Here is a 12,977-nt window from a genome sequence, read left to right as displayed (position 1 = left end):
ATTAAAATACAGTGGCAAGTTGACAAATTGAAACTGTTGTGGGTAACAAGTTATTTATATTCCTCAGGAGTATTTCACTTACTATTATCAGGAAATGATCAGCTTACTTCCACAGATATACGTTAAACAGCTGTATTTTAATACAGGACTGCAAAGTTCTTTGAGATAGAAGTTTGACTTTACTAAAATTCACCTCGAAATAAACATTTTTCACAAAATATGAAATTGAAATATTTCTTGAAATAGTGTTTAATAAACTGAAGTAGAGAATTCCACAGTTATATAGCCATGTGTTATTTGTAAATGTAGTTCTTAGTATCACTTATTTATGGTTTGTGCTTTTCTAAAGGGGCATGTACCATGGGAGAATAACAGGCAACAACAGTGAATAGCTCTCAGATTCTCAGGCTTTGATTCTGCAAAGTGAACATTCATTTTGACTTCATTTTGGAATATTCAAATACTTAAAATTAAGTATAAGAATCTGCAGTATCTTGCCTGTAATTTCAAAAAGCAGACAGTATTTTTCTTTCATTTCCGTAACAAGTATCTATTGAGTTCTTTATTTGCACTGTTTATAGTGGAATTGTTCTCATAATTCTAAGCCTTTGCCAATATCACTATTGGTTCAGCAAGCCTTTCCTTGTTTGTTTGGCTGAAAGGAAAGGGCAGGAATTAAGAACCATAAATCATTTTGTTAGAAGGCTATTACGTGCTGTACTTGGTAGTAATTTTCAAAATAGGAGCCTGTGTTGTAACTTCAGAGTAGTTATGTGCAAATAAGAAATTGTTATGCACAAAATGTTACAGAAATTGATTGTTCTGTTGTGTGTTTGAACATTCAGTGTTTGCTTGTCTGCAAATACTCATTTTGCAGTTCTAGTGTAGTTTATAAAGCTGGGCCAGACATTACAAGTTCAAATATGACTTTTTGTTCTTTCATGTAAGCATCAATTTTTATTACTTTACAATATAAGGATGTTCCAGAAGCACATAGTGATATAGAGACATTATTGAAAGACATATTTCTTTCTTTGCAAGGGGAGAGAAGGAAGTTACAGTACATAATTTTCAGCAGATCATTTAAATGATTCATAAGTAAACTTCTGAAAGCAAGGAGTCGCAGATACTGTAATAAACAACTTGAGATTCTTTAAAAAATACAGTAAATGTTCAGTTTGCACAGTTAAAGTTCTTCCTAACACTTCAATTATAGCACAGGCACCTTCAGGATTCTTTTGTTGTGATTAAAATCTGGATTTCCATATTTTCTTGCCATAACAAAGATATAAAAAGTCTACCAGCAGAACCCTTTAAAAAAAAAAAAAAAAAAAAGAAAAAGAAAAGGAAACCATGAAGAGTAAACAAAAGTGCTAATGGCATAGTTTCCCAAAAACATTTCCCTGGGTCACTGTAGTTTGGTCTGAGGGTTTGCTACTGTGTACACACTGCCTGCTAGACGCTGCAACTTCATGGCGTATCAGAAGGAACTGGGCTGCATCCTCTTCCTGTCTCTTCCCCTAGAGAAGTTCTGAGGTTTTTTAGTTTTGAGTTTTTTCATTGAGGCTGTTGCTGGATACGGATAAAATTCCAGTTTCTTCCCTTTTCTCCAGAGAAGTGTGAATGGATAGGAACAGCCCATTGCTGCCTCACCACAGTTTTTATCAGTATATAGATTGAACAGTTTAAGAACCCTTTCTGGCTTTTTGGCACTTACATTGTTATTACTCTTTACATGTAAAATAAATCCTAATTAGTCAACTATGTATTATTTTAAAATAACAAAATATAAATATTAGAACAACTATATAAAAAGCGAAAGTGCTGTGATTAGGCGTAAATAAATCCTTAAGAAAATCTAAAGTTGTTTTCTGCTATTTCTATCCAATTTGAATTATTTTTATTTTATAATCCTATTTTTTACTGTTTTTAATGTTAAAGCCCTAATTTAATGAGGTCCTTAAGCATTTGTCTGGTTTTAAACCACAGCACTGTAGGAACAAGAGAAGTTGAGCTGTGGTCTGTTCAGTCGTGTTTTAGGATCTGACATTGACCAATACCAGGAACTTCAGAGTGAAACTATAGGCAGTTATGAAATATTCTAGACACAGGGAAGGTGTTTTCTTAAGCCCTTTAGGGTGGAAGGCAGCATAAACATTGAATCACAGACATGCAATGCAGTTCCAAACTTTTTATTTTTAAACCCTTCCTTTTACTGATATGGAATTTTTTTGTATTTATATAAATGTTCTTTGCACATACAGGACCCTTTCAATCTTACCTTATGGAAGTGCGTTCCTCAGGATAATTACATATTGTACACAAAAAATCTTGGCTTGTCTTTTTCTTTATTTTGAGGTTCCTAAAGAAATCACCAAAGCAGACTGTAATAAGCCAGAAGTGTTGATTAAAGCCAACATTTCACTCTAAAAAATGAGTATATGGCATAAATACACAAAAGGACAGATGCGTACCAAAATCTTGCTATGACAGGCTTTTGATCAGGTGATATTTTCCCAAATAATTCGACGAAGGAAACCATACCCACAGTTTTGGAACTCTCCCTCTGTCACATACACACATCCACTCCCTTCTGCCACAAAGATCTATACTGCTTTGGTTAAGTTGGGGGGAAAATCTTCTACCCTTTTCGTAGGTGATCAGCACAAATCTGAGTGTGTGAGCAAAATATACAGTCTATGCTGAGAGAAGTTTCTCTGTGCTGTCTTATCCCTCCCAATAGCCCCCTTTGCCTAGTATTTTAGAATGTAGGAAAAAACCCTGCATTATTTGTATCATTCTTCTGAGTTAGACACAACTCTGAAAAATAAGATCAGGTAGCCACGTGTTTAAATGTTCAGGAACATGAAGAAAATACAAGGACAAGGCTGCAGGTCAGAAAACCATCTATCCACATCTAGTCCTTCCACACTCAGGGTGGATAACATCTCCAGAACTGGATCAAAGTATATTTTTTATTTTGTGTACCTTTATTGTGTCCTCTTTTAAGCATCTCATGTCTGAACACTTTCAGTCTTTACATCTCTCCTCATACAAGAATCCATCCATACTTGTAACTTCTTTAATTACCTATATCTCTCTTGTTTCTTTTTAATGGATTGTCGGAAGTAAATGCTGTATATTGTAGCACATGCTCATTTTGTAAGCTATGACAGTTCTTGTTCAGTGGAGATATGGAAGTGTTTTCCTATATAGAGCGAATGTTTAAAGCAGATTTGGCTATTCAGTCTCATAAAACTAAGTCTTATCATATATACAAGCAACATAAATAAAAACAACATAATGCTACAAAACTAACAAAAATAATTTAATTGCCTGCATTATTGCAGTCAACTTTTTGTAAGGTATCACCACTGCTTTAAGACTTGAAATTGACTGGTGCTATAAACAAGTTTAACAATAGAAACACCACACTGTGATATACAAAATCACCACATTTTCATTACTCTTCACTTACAGACTATAATACAGTAATTGTAATATAGGAGTCTGACTTATGGGATGATTGTGAAGATCAAATTTTTTTCTTTCATTCACATTAACATTCTCATGAATGTCAAAATCAGAACGATATTCAGGAGCTGTTTTTTATTGCTTCAGTATAGCATAAACCTTTATATACTGGGCAATGTATTATGAAATAAAAAGTACTGTTAATTAGAGATTGTGTATCTGGTGATCTAGAGAGTCAAAAGCTGCAGATGGACCTACAGAAGATGGAACTCTTGGAGGGCAAGATGGTTGATGAACTGGCTTCTCTTAAAGACAAAATTGAACAAACAAAAGCGGAGTTGGAGGTCTATAATAATTTGCCAGCTCTGAAGGCATCAGGAGAAGAGAAGAAAAAGGTAATGAAAGGAGTGAAACCTTGGATTATACAGAATTTGTGTGGTTTTGAGCACCTAGTGGAGGGGAATCCAGGTCTGCAGCTGGGAGTACTGACTGATAGCTGAAAACTGGGCGTGCGCAGCAGTGCAAATGAATCCAAATGCTTCTCTGCTTATATATGTGACTTACTAACTGGGTACATGTAGCAGGCTATCAGCTGGATACCTTTTGTTAACTTCCTTCCACAAAATTTCCCATTTATTTTAGTGATTCATCTGAACTTTTCTGCTGTAACTTATGACTACCCATAAGTTTGAATTTAGCAATCTAACCACAGAACCCAAACAAAAAAGAAAAATCTATTCTGTGTGTATTTGCTCAACAAGACAAACTCCATCTAAAGCACTTCCCATTTCATGTGTGATAAATTTCCTACAAATTCTTAACACCAGCGTTCCCACTTGTGCTGATATAGTGTAGTCTAAGCCTACAACTTGGTCATAACCATTGAATATTATCTTTAGGAGGGAGCATGCATTGCTAGAGAAAATCCTTATGAGTTCTTGGTTGAGTCACCATCCCTTGGTTGAGTCACCATCCCTGGAAGTATTTAAAAGACGTGTAGATGAGGCGCTTAAGGACATGGTTTAGTGGGCATGGTGATGTTGGGTTGACGGTTGGACTTGATGATCTTAGAGGTCTTTTCCAACCTTAATGATTCTATGATTCTATGCTTCTTTATGCATATGATCTTGTTCTGAAAGGAAGAAAAAGTAGCATCCTGAAAGCTGAATTAAAATAATTTGTCTGTAGTCCACAGCAAATGAACTCGTCCATTAATCGGTTTGTGTTGTTTTTTTTCCAACTAGAGACTCCAGGATGACAAAGAAAAATTAACAAAACGTAGCCATGCTTTCAAGACAATAATGGAACACTTGAATACAGAGTATGAGACACTAAAGAGAGAGTTGCAAGAGAATGAGACACATTCTCAGGTATAGCTCAAGCTACATATTATCTCTTCAGTTCTTTCCATCACAGTTTCGGTTTTCTCATACACATGAAGCATTGTATGGATGGAATCAGTTTATTCCTTCTCAGGGAGTTTTCAAAGTTATGTGTTGCAAATGCATAGCCATATTTTCTGTTTTCAAACAAAAGTTAATATGCCAATAAATTTCTTGTAAGCTGTGAATTTCAAAGTTAGTAGGCAGAGGTCTTTCTGAGCTTCAAAATTGTGCGAATCCTTTGTTTAAGTGTTTGTACTAATCTTGCTCAGAATTGTCCCCCTTTTGCCCTTCCTTTACTTGAGGAGTGTTGAGGACCAACTTAGAAAGAAACTACAGGGAAAAAAAGTCACTACTAATTAGATAAGATCCCTTTTGCTTTTAAAGTTATGGTGGTAAGTTTTTTCTTGCAATCTGTACTATTAATTGCATTTCCCTTTTTCCAATTCTTCTGCTCTTTGTGGACCACTGAAGTTTTAGGGTTTGTTAGACTTCTTTAAACCCAAGGAACTTTCGTATATGAGTATATTTACATTTACATTTCAAAAGTGAATCAGGAAAGATGATGTTTATAAACTCTTGAGCAGCTTTCATTCTTCCATTATAAACACCCATAAATGACTGTCATTTTGGCAAAAGGACTTTCCTGGCATGTAGGTTTGAATGCACAGAAGGAAAACGGATAACCTCAAAACAAGCTGAAAAATGGAAATTGATTCTTTTCTCTGCATTTCACTGATTTTTATTGTTTCAGGTTGTTGAGATCTTTGTCCTTTAGAACTGTTACTTTTTTCTAACTCATTTAAAAGCTGAAGGTGATATTTGTACATATTTAAGTTAACTTTCTTCTGGAGAGAACTTTATGGAGCAGATGAGAGGGTGTAGCTCTAAATGAGGACATGCACGTGTACACTCGTAGCGTATGATCATTGTGGGCTAACTCTAGGGTGACAATATAAATCCCTAAAGCTGCATGCCAAAGTCTGCAAGACTTCAGATATTGTATATTTTTTATGCCAAAATCAGATTCTTTTTCCTAGATACTATGTAAATCAGAAATGGATACCCAGCCAGTGTTAAGATACTTGCATAATGATGCTAAAAAGTTTATATAAAATAGTAGTTATACAGCATTTCTTCAGTTCATTAAGCTGTGGCAGTTCTATTTCAACGTGTGCAAAAAGGATTTGTTTCTTTGCTTTTTATGTCATGAGTGTAAATATCACAAGGGTGAATAAAGGTGTACCTTAAAATAGCTGATTAGTTGACATGCGTCAAGCATTTTGAAGTACAAATAGCGTTTACATATCTTGAGGGTTTGGGCGATTTTGCAAGCAGTCAACTGTATGAGTTGTGGCATTCAAGGAGTTACTATAAAAACGCACTGAATATTTCCTTTGGTATATACCAGACAGTATTTTAAACCTAGGCTCCTTTACTGGATGTATTGGATGTAGCAACGTCTACAAAGGGCGCAATAAAAATTATAATTGGTCACAAATATCTTATCTTGGAAATAAATGACTGCCATGTTTGCTGTGAACCAGTACGCTAGATAACTGATTCATCACTGTAAGACTTATTTTGAGTAATATAGCAACTATTTTCATATCTTATAGCTTAAGAATAAGCTTTTAAGTAAAATGTTGCAATATTTTCCTAATTTATTACCTTAGTTTCCACTGAAAGTTTAGTCTCAGAATGATTTTCAGTTTTTGCATTTAAAAATAACATATGCGTATCTTGAAATGCAGAGCCTTGAACAGTAGCATCAGAAAAACAAATATTATAAAATTGTATTGTAAGGAAGCAGCCATCGATATAATGTCCATGTTAGTTTCCTGTTGATGCTGAAAGTATTGAAGAAGTGCCAGCACTTAACCCACACTCCTACAATCTTCTTGCTGCAGCTCTGTTCTTATCACAGCTTCTGGCATCAGACAGGAAACTTAACTATGGAACTAAGGAAGTTTCTTCTGTATAGCTCGAAGTCCAAGACAGTGTCAGGAAATATTGTATCTTTGGAGATTTTAGATCTTGCTGATTTTAAGAAGAGATCATTTAAAAGATTTGAAGTATAATGAGAGTTAGTGTCTCCCTGCAGTGCTCACCTTTTTACTTCTGACTTGCTTACACATTTCCCTGTATGACAAGTCTTGAATCCTCATCTGATTTTCTTCCATCTACCACTGCAGTTGCATGCAGTGCTTTTACATAAATAGATGTATGAAGTGCTAAATTACAAACAGGTTAATCATTCGCAGCTTTAAAGATCATTTTGCCATTGTTTCTCATTTCTGTGGTTTTTTTGTGAAGTAACTTTGATCTTATCAGATGATAGAGTACAAGGTATTGATACAGCATTTTTGGGAGATTCTTTGTATAAAGTACATTTGTAATAATTATTGTTTTCATTTTTGGCTCTTTTTGTGTTTTCAGCTTACAAATTTGGAGAGGAAGTGGCAGCACCATGAGCAAAATAACTTTATGATGAAGGAATGTATCCCTTTCTTTAAGAAATACAGTAAAATTCATGCACTGTATTAATTGAGGAAGAAGTCTGTTTCCTCCAGCAGAATAAGACAGGACGGAATGGGGAGCAGGAGGCAGGGGAGGAGGGGAAAGGCGATGCTTTGCAAATGTCTGGTTACCTGATAGATATTATATATAGCAAAACTTGCATCTGATGTCTGAAACAATTTTACAGGGTCCTAAAGCATAAGATTTGTCTTGCAGTCTGGAGTTTTTCCTGTTGGGTCAGTTTTGCCATTAGGTTTCATACGAAGATCATCTTCACATCTGTCCAGTCTTATGTGAAATTATCCAGCAAGTGTAGTATTGTTCGAAAATCTGTATAGTATGGTGACTTGACAGTTTTAAAACACCATAAATATCAATGATGAAAAAGTAAACAACAAATTGTATGCATTTAATGTATTTCTTATCAAATAAAAGAGGAATTGCATATTTAGAGGGAAAAAATCAGATAAATGTGGTAAGATATGACAAGGAGATGCTTTAGCTGCAAAGTGGGCTGGGATGGGGGAACTGCATTGTAGCGCTCTCATTATGTGATGCTAATTAAAAAGTTAGATTCCACTAATCATATAAGACCTTCCAAAACATCAGCAAAGTCTTACTTGCTGCAAGTGACTTTCATAAGGTAGTTTTTGAAATTAGCAAAAGCACTGAAGTTTTTTTAATTAGAACTGATGGTTCTTCTTATCTTGTACTATTCTCCATAGTTATTGTAGAGATCTGAGTAGGGCATAGTTGCACTTCTATTTTATATTCTAGGGACTTTGAATTCACTGCAATAAATTCACTTTAAAATTATTTAGGAAACAAAAAATCTGAAATCTTAAAGGTGCATAGAATCGCTGTTATCTGATTATAGTACAAATGTAGTTGATAAAAGTAACAGCAAAACTAGACTGTATCATCCAGTGTTGTGTCTAGCATTGCTACACGTCTCAGAAAATGGCACAAGAATATATTTCAGGCCATTCTGTAATAGCCTAGCCATCAGGGGAAAAAGAAAATAACATAAGATCTGTATATAGCATTACCTTCTTCATATACCCCACATCCCATTTCTTGTACCCGATAAATGCTCTAATTCTTAGAAGAATCTGAAAAAAGTCTTGGACAACGTAATGTAATTGGAGCCACCTCCTCTATGAAGAAGGATCTACAGGAATATTTTATTAAGGCAAGAATCTTAGATCCTATTTTTTCTAACAGAAAAAACTCTAAAACAAACCAAGAGAAAAAGCTGATCAGGATATTAAAAGCACCTCCTAACTTGGTACAATGTATTACCTACCCAAGTGCAGATCCTTATACAGAGTTTTATGTCTGCGTGGGCTAGTGGAAACAAAGGTCCTGCTTTCTTGGACTGGGACTGTTGTCGCTGGACTTCTAAAGTGTCAAACTGTATGGCTGTAAATGGTTGCGTGCCTTGAAATGGTTTTGTTTGCAATGTAACAATGGGCAGAGTCTCCCACGAGGGACCTATTGCATATATATATGAAAACAAAACTGGCTCAGGCATGTAATCTCTCTTTTTTACCATGCTTGGCATGAGATGGCAGCTAGTAAATTGGTGTAAATCTTTTAGACCCGATTTCATTTTTTTCCATTATTTGCAACCCTTGACAGTTTTCACAGAAGGAAACTTACTGTATTGTGGTTCCCTTATGATCTCTAATTATGCTAATATTTATACTGGCAGTTTGTTTCCTTAACTCTTTTAATCAGTCATAGCAACAAAAAGTCAGGAGAGTGACTACCAGCCAATAATGAAGAACGTGAGAAAGCTGGTCACAGAATACAACAAAGCTCTCATAGAAGCTTTACAGAACACCAAGAACTGAACCCAGGCACTTCCTTCCTGCCCAATGGACCAACAATGAGAGATGTGCACAGGCAGCATGGAAAGCTGGACTACTGAGCTCATTCACTCACCAGTATGGCAACAGATATTCTTAAAAGTATTTTTCCAGGTTTTTTAGAAGTCACGGGTTTTAATAGTATCGCTCCTTTTGCAACATTACAAAATTTTAGAAATAAACTTCTGAATATTAGAAACTTGTAGAAATAAAAAATAAATACTGTACAATGAGTGTAAAATCATCAGAACATTTTGCTGAGGCCCATTGCTGGATTGCATCTCAAATGTGAAACTTCAGTATGCTTTACACAATGAATCTCTCATTGTCTTGTAGTCCTATCCCTGCCAAACAGAAGAGGAGTTTTCCCCAAATAAGGACTGCCTGACAGGGTCTCATATGCATTATCTTAAATGAAGTGTATAATAAGATAAATGGTAATATCAGCACACCGTCCCTGTTTAAATAGCAATTTATAACAAGTAAGGAAAACATCTGAGGATGACAAGCATCCTTTTAAGTCAGAATTGCTTCATAGTATAATGTCTTATAACAAAAGCAAATGCACTTTGGGTCTGTCAGCAAATTTTCATTTCCCAATGGAGAACTGATTAACTTCCTTTTTTTTTTTTTAATGTAATTACAAAGAAAGGACTGTGATAAAAAGTGAAACATAGCTAATACTGACCTTGTGCAGAGCATTTTACTTTTGTTGTATTCACCAATAAAGGAAATAACAGGGAAAATTATTTGTATTTTCTGCAATTTTTTGTTTCCTCAGGTTTCAATCTGCAGTGTCACATGCAGCCTCTACTTTGACAAAAATACACAGAGATTCAACATTGAACAAAACCAGACTGATACAGAAATAACAGTGTGCTTTATGATACAGAAATTTCCGAAAACATTTACATAAAACAAACTTTCCCTGTATGCATTTCCCTCACATTCTACATGTAATGTAATTATAAACTACCTATTGATAGTTTCCTCCACCTGGTATGTTGTAAGCTAGTCCTGATCAAAGAGCAAAAAGCACAGTTGACTATAGATAGGAATCTTAGCCAGACAGTAATCTAGCCTTTTACAAAAAAAAAATAAAAAACAGTGGGGTCTGGATTTATAGTTGTTCTGCACTCTTAGAAAAGTTTTCCAAAAAAGAAGTAGACTATATGCTTCATTTTATAGAACTGGAGTAGGCAAAGAATTAGAAAACACGCTGAGTCCGTTAAAATAGAAGTTCTGTATTTTTGTCACTAAATTTCTCCCAGTCTATGATTGCCATTTGGAGTATAAAGAGGTATGTAAAACAAAAATATTGAAGATTCTTGCGGAGACCACTGTGTTTCCAAATTCAGCACAGTAAATGCTGTTGCTCTGTATATTTATGCCTGTATAGTATTTAGAGATAATGGAACAGGATTTCTATAAACCAAGGACTGTTATCTAGGGGAAATTCCCACTAATGTCTCTTCCTTCCTGTCAAAGTTTCAGCTATTCCAGAGAGAGCCCATTATTTGCTGAGATAAAGTTGAAGTCTAATATTCTTACCAATCAAACCATCAGCTGGAGAGATCACCTCCTGAATTCCACTTGTGCTGCAATAACATATTTTAATGAACAATGGAAAAAAGCTGCAGACTGAATAAACAGACTGCTTTAAATTTGCTTTCACTCAGGGCAGGGGATGGTTTTATTCCTTGGTAGGGACTCTGTAAGATAGTGTGGTAAAGTTTGCAGGTTTTTGCTGTGTTCCCCAGGAGATGCCAGTCATAAAAGCCCTCTCTCCAGCATGCTGTTCTTTTCCTTGTTCTATTGAAGGATCTCCAGATGACCTGTTTCTGTCTGAGAATCTTGTCAATCATTCCTTCTTTTAACGCTTCATCCTTATGGTCCTGGATCATGGTCATAGTACCTGTGGCTGAAAAGAACTTTGAGTTCTAAATGGTGAGCTACACAGCAGGCATTTAATCTCCCTCTAGGAGACTAATAACTCATTCCCAGTAGTGAGCTGAGTAAATTGTATCCATATGTAGCTCCTAAAGTCTCAGTGAAAATAACCTTTTCTTTAACTCTTTTGATCTTTTTTTTTTTTAGTACAAGTTTAAGTACCAGACACATGGCATTTTTTCACCAAAGCTCTTGTGTGTATACCAAGACACTAATTCAGTAACACAGGTCTCTCTACCCAGGCAATCTTTTGTGCATGTTATGCTATAAATTCAAACTGAGAGGACATTAGTTAAGTGAAGTGGCAGCATCCATGGGGTGGAGAAACTTAAAACCTTTTCTGCTCACCTGTCTCACCAGGGCTGAGTAGAGGTAAGGATCACCTCCCTCAGCCTGCTGGCAATGGTCTTCTTAACACACCCCAGCATACTGTTGGCCTTTTTTGCTGTGCATTGCTGGCTCATGGTCACCTTGGTGTCCACCAGGAAGGACCCCAAGGTCCTTGTCAGCAAAGATGCTTTCCAGCCACTGAGCCTCCAGTGTGTATGGGTGCCTGGGTTGTTCCTCCCCAGGGGCAGGACTGCGCATTTACCTTTGTGGAACTGCATGAGACTCCTGTCTGCCCATTTCTTCAGCCTGTAGAGGTCCCTCTGACCAGCGGCACACCCATCTGGCACACCAGCCACGCCTCCCAGCTTTGTATCATCTGCAGACTTCTGGAGGGTGCGCTCTGACCCGCCACCATCCAGGTCATTAGCGAAAAGGTTAAACAGTATTGGCACGAGTATCCACCCTGGGGTACACCACTACTGACTGGCCTCCAGCTGGACTTTGGGCCACTGACCACACAGTTTTCAGTTCACCTCACTATCTGCTTACCTAACCCATAGTTTGTCAGATTATCTGAGGATTTTATGGGAAACCATGTCAAATGCCTTGATAATGTTGAGGTAAACAACATCCACACCTCTCCTTGCTCACTGAGTTAGTTACCTTGTTGTGGAAGGCTATCAGGTCGGTTAAGCATAATTCCCCCTTCATAAATCCATGCTATCTACTCACGATCACTTTTCCATCCTTCATGTGTCTGGAAATGGTCTCCAGCGTAAGTTGCTCCATCACTGTCTCAGGGATTGAGGTGAGGCTGACTGGCCTGTAGTTCCCTGGCTCACTCTTGCTCTTCCTTAAGATAGGAGTGACATTTGCTTTCTTTCAGTCTTCAGAAGCCTCTCCCTACCACCATGAAAAGATAATTGAGAATGGCCTCGCAACACCATCAGCCAGCTCCCTCTGCACATGCGGGTGCATCCCAACAAGCCCCATGGACATACATACGTCCAGTTTGTTTAAAAGTTCCCTAACCTGGTCCTCCTCCAGGATGATGCCACTGAGTCATTAGGATACGAGGTTTGACAGTGTCTGTCACTCCAAATCCCACGTCACTGGCACACTGCATGGAAACAAGCATTTCAGTTTCAAAATCTTCAACCAAAGGGTCTGTTATTTCTATGTTATGTTTGTGCTTTGCCTGAGGATGGGCATAGGAATGGCTGTCCTTATTCCCAGCTCATAATGGGATGACACTGCACCAACCTTATTCCCGTATTCAGGGATATCATCATATCGCCAGCCAAACTGTATTTTTGCTGCAGGCAAGAGTTAATCCTCTTGTTGGGCTTCCTGCTTCATCTTACCTTCACTGCTTTTCATTGTGATCAAAAAAACTTATTTTTCTTTCAAAAGGAGTTGATTTTTTTCCTTGCATTAATGAGCTTGGAAG

The 12,977-nt window shown here is 36.8% G+C and overlaps 1 protein-coding gene across 1 annotated transcript in view; it reads left to right on the top strand.

Moving 5' to 3' along the window:
* IFT74 (intraflagellar transport 74) overlaps positions 1–9,335 on the top strand; it is a 39,625-nt gene extending 30,290 nt beyond the window's left edge. The window contains exons 16-19 of the mRNA XM_009328949.1: positions 3,706–3,869; positions 4,719–4,844; positions 7,296–7,356; positions 9,117–9,335. Coding sequence (XP_009327224.1) covers positions 3,706–3,869; positions 4,719–4,844; positions 7,296–7,356; positions 9,117–9,232 — 467 coding nt within the window. The 3' untranslated portion in view covers positions 9,233–9,335. The remainder of the gene's footprint in view (positions 1–3,705; positions 3,870–4,718; positions 4,845–7,295; positions 7,357–9,116) is intronic.
* The last annotated feature ends 3,642 nt before the right edge of the window (positions 9,336–12,977 follow it).

The sequence above is a fragment of the Pygoscelis adeliae genome, unplaced genomic scaffold (genome assembly GCF_000699105.1).
Source record: "Pygoscelis adeliae isolate BGI_AS28 unplaced genomic scaffold, ASM69910v1 Scaffold127, whole genome shotgun sequence".
Taxonomy (NCBI): domain Eukaryota; kingdom Metazoa; phylum Chordata; class Aves; order Sphenisciformes; family Spheniscidae; genus Pygoscelis; species Pygoscelis adeliae.
Note: the sequence above shows the minus strand (reverse complement) of the source record. Positions and strands in the feature narration are given on the sequence as shown.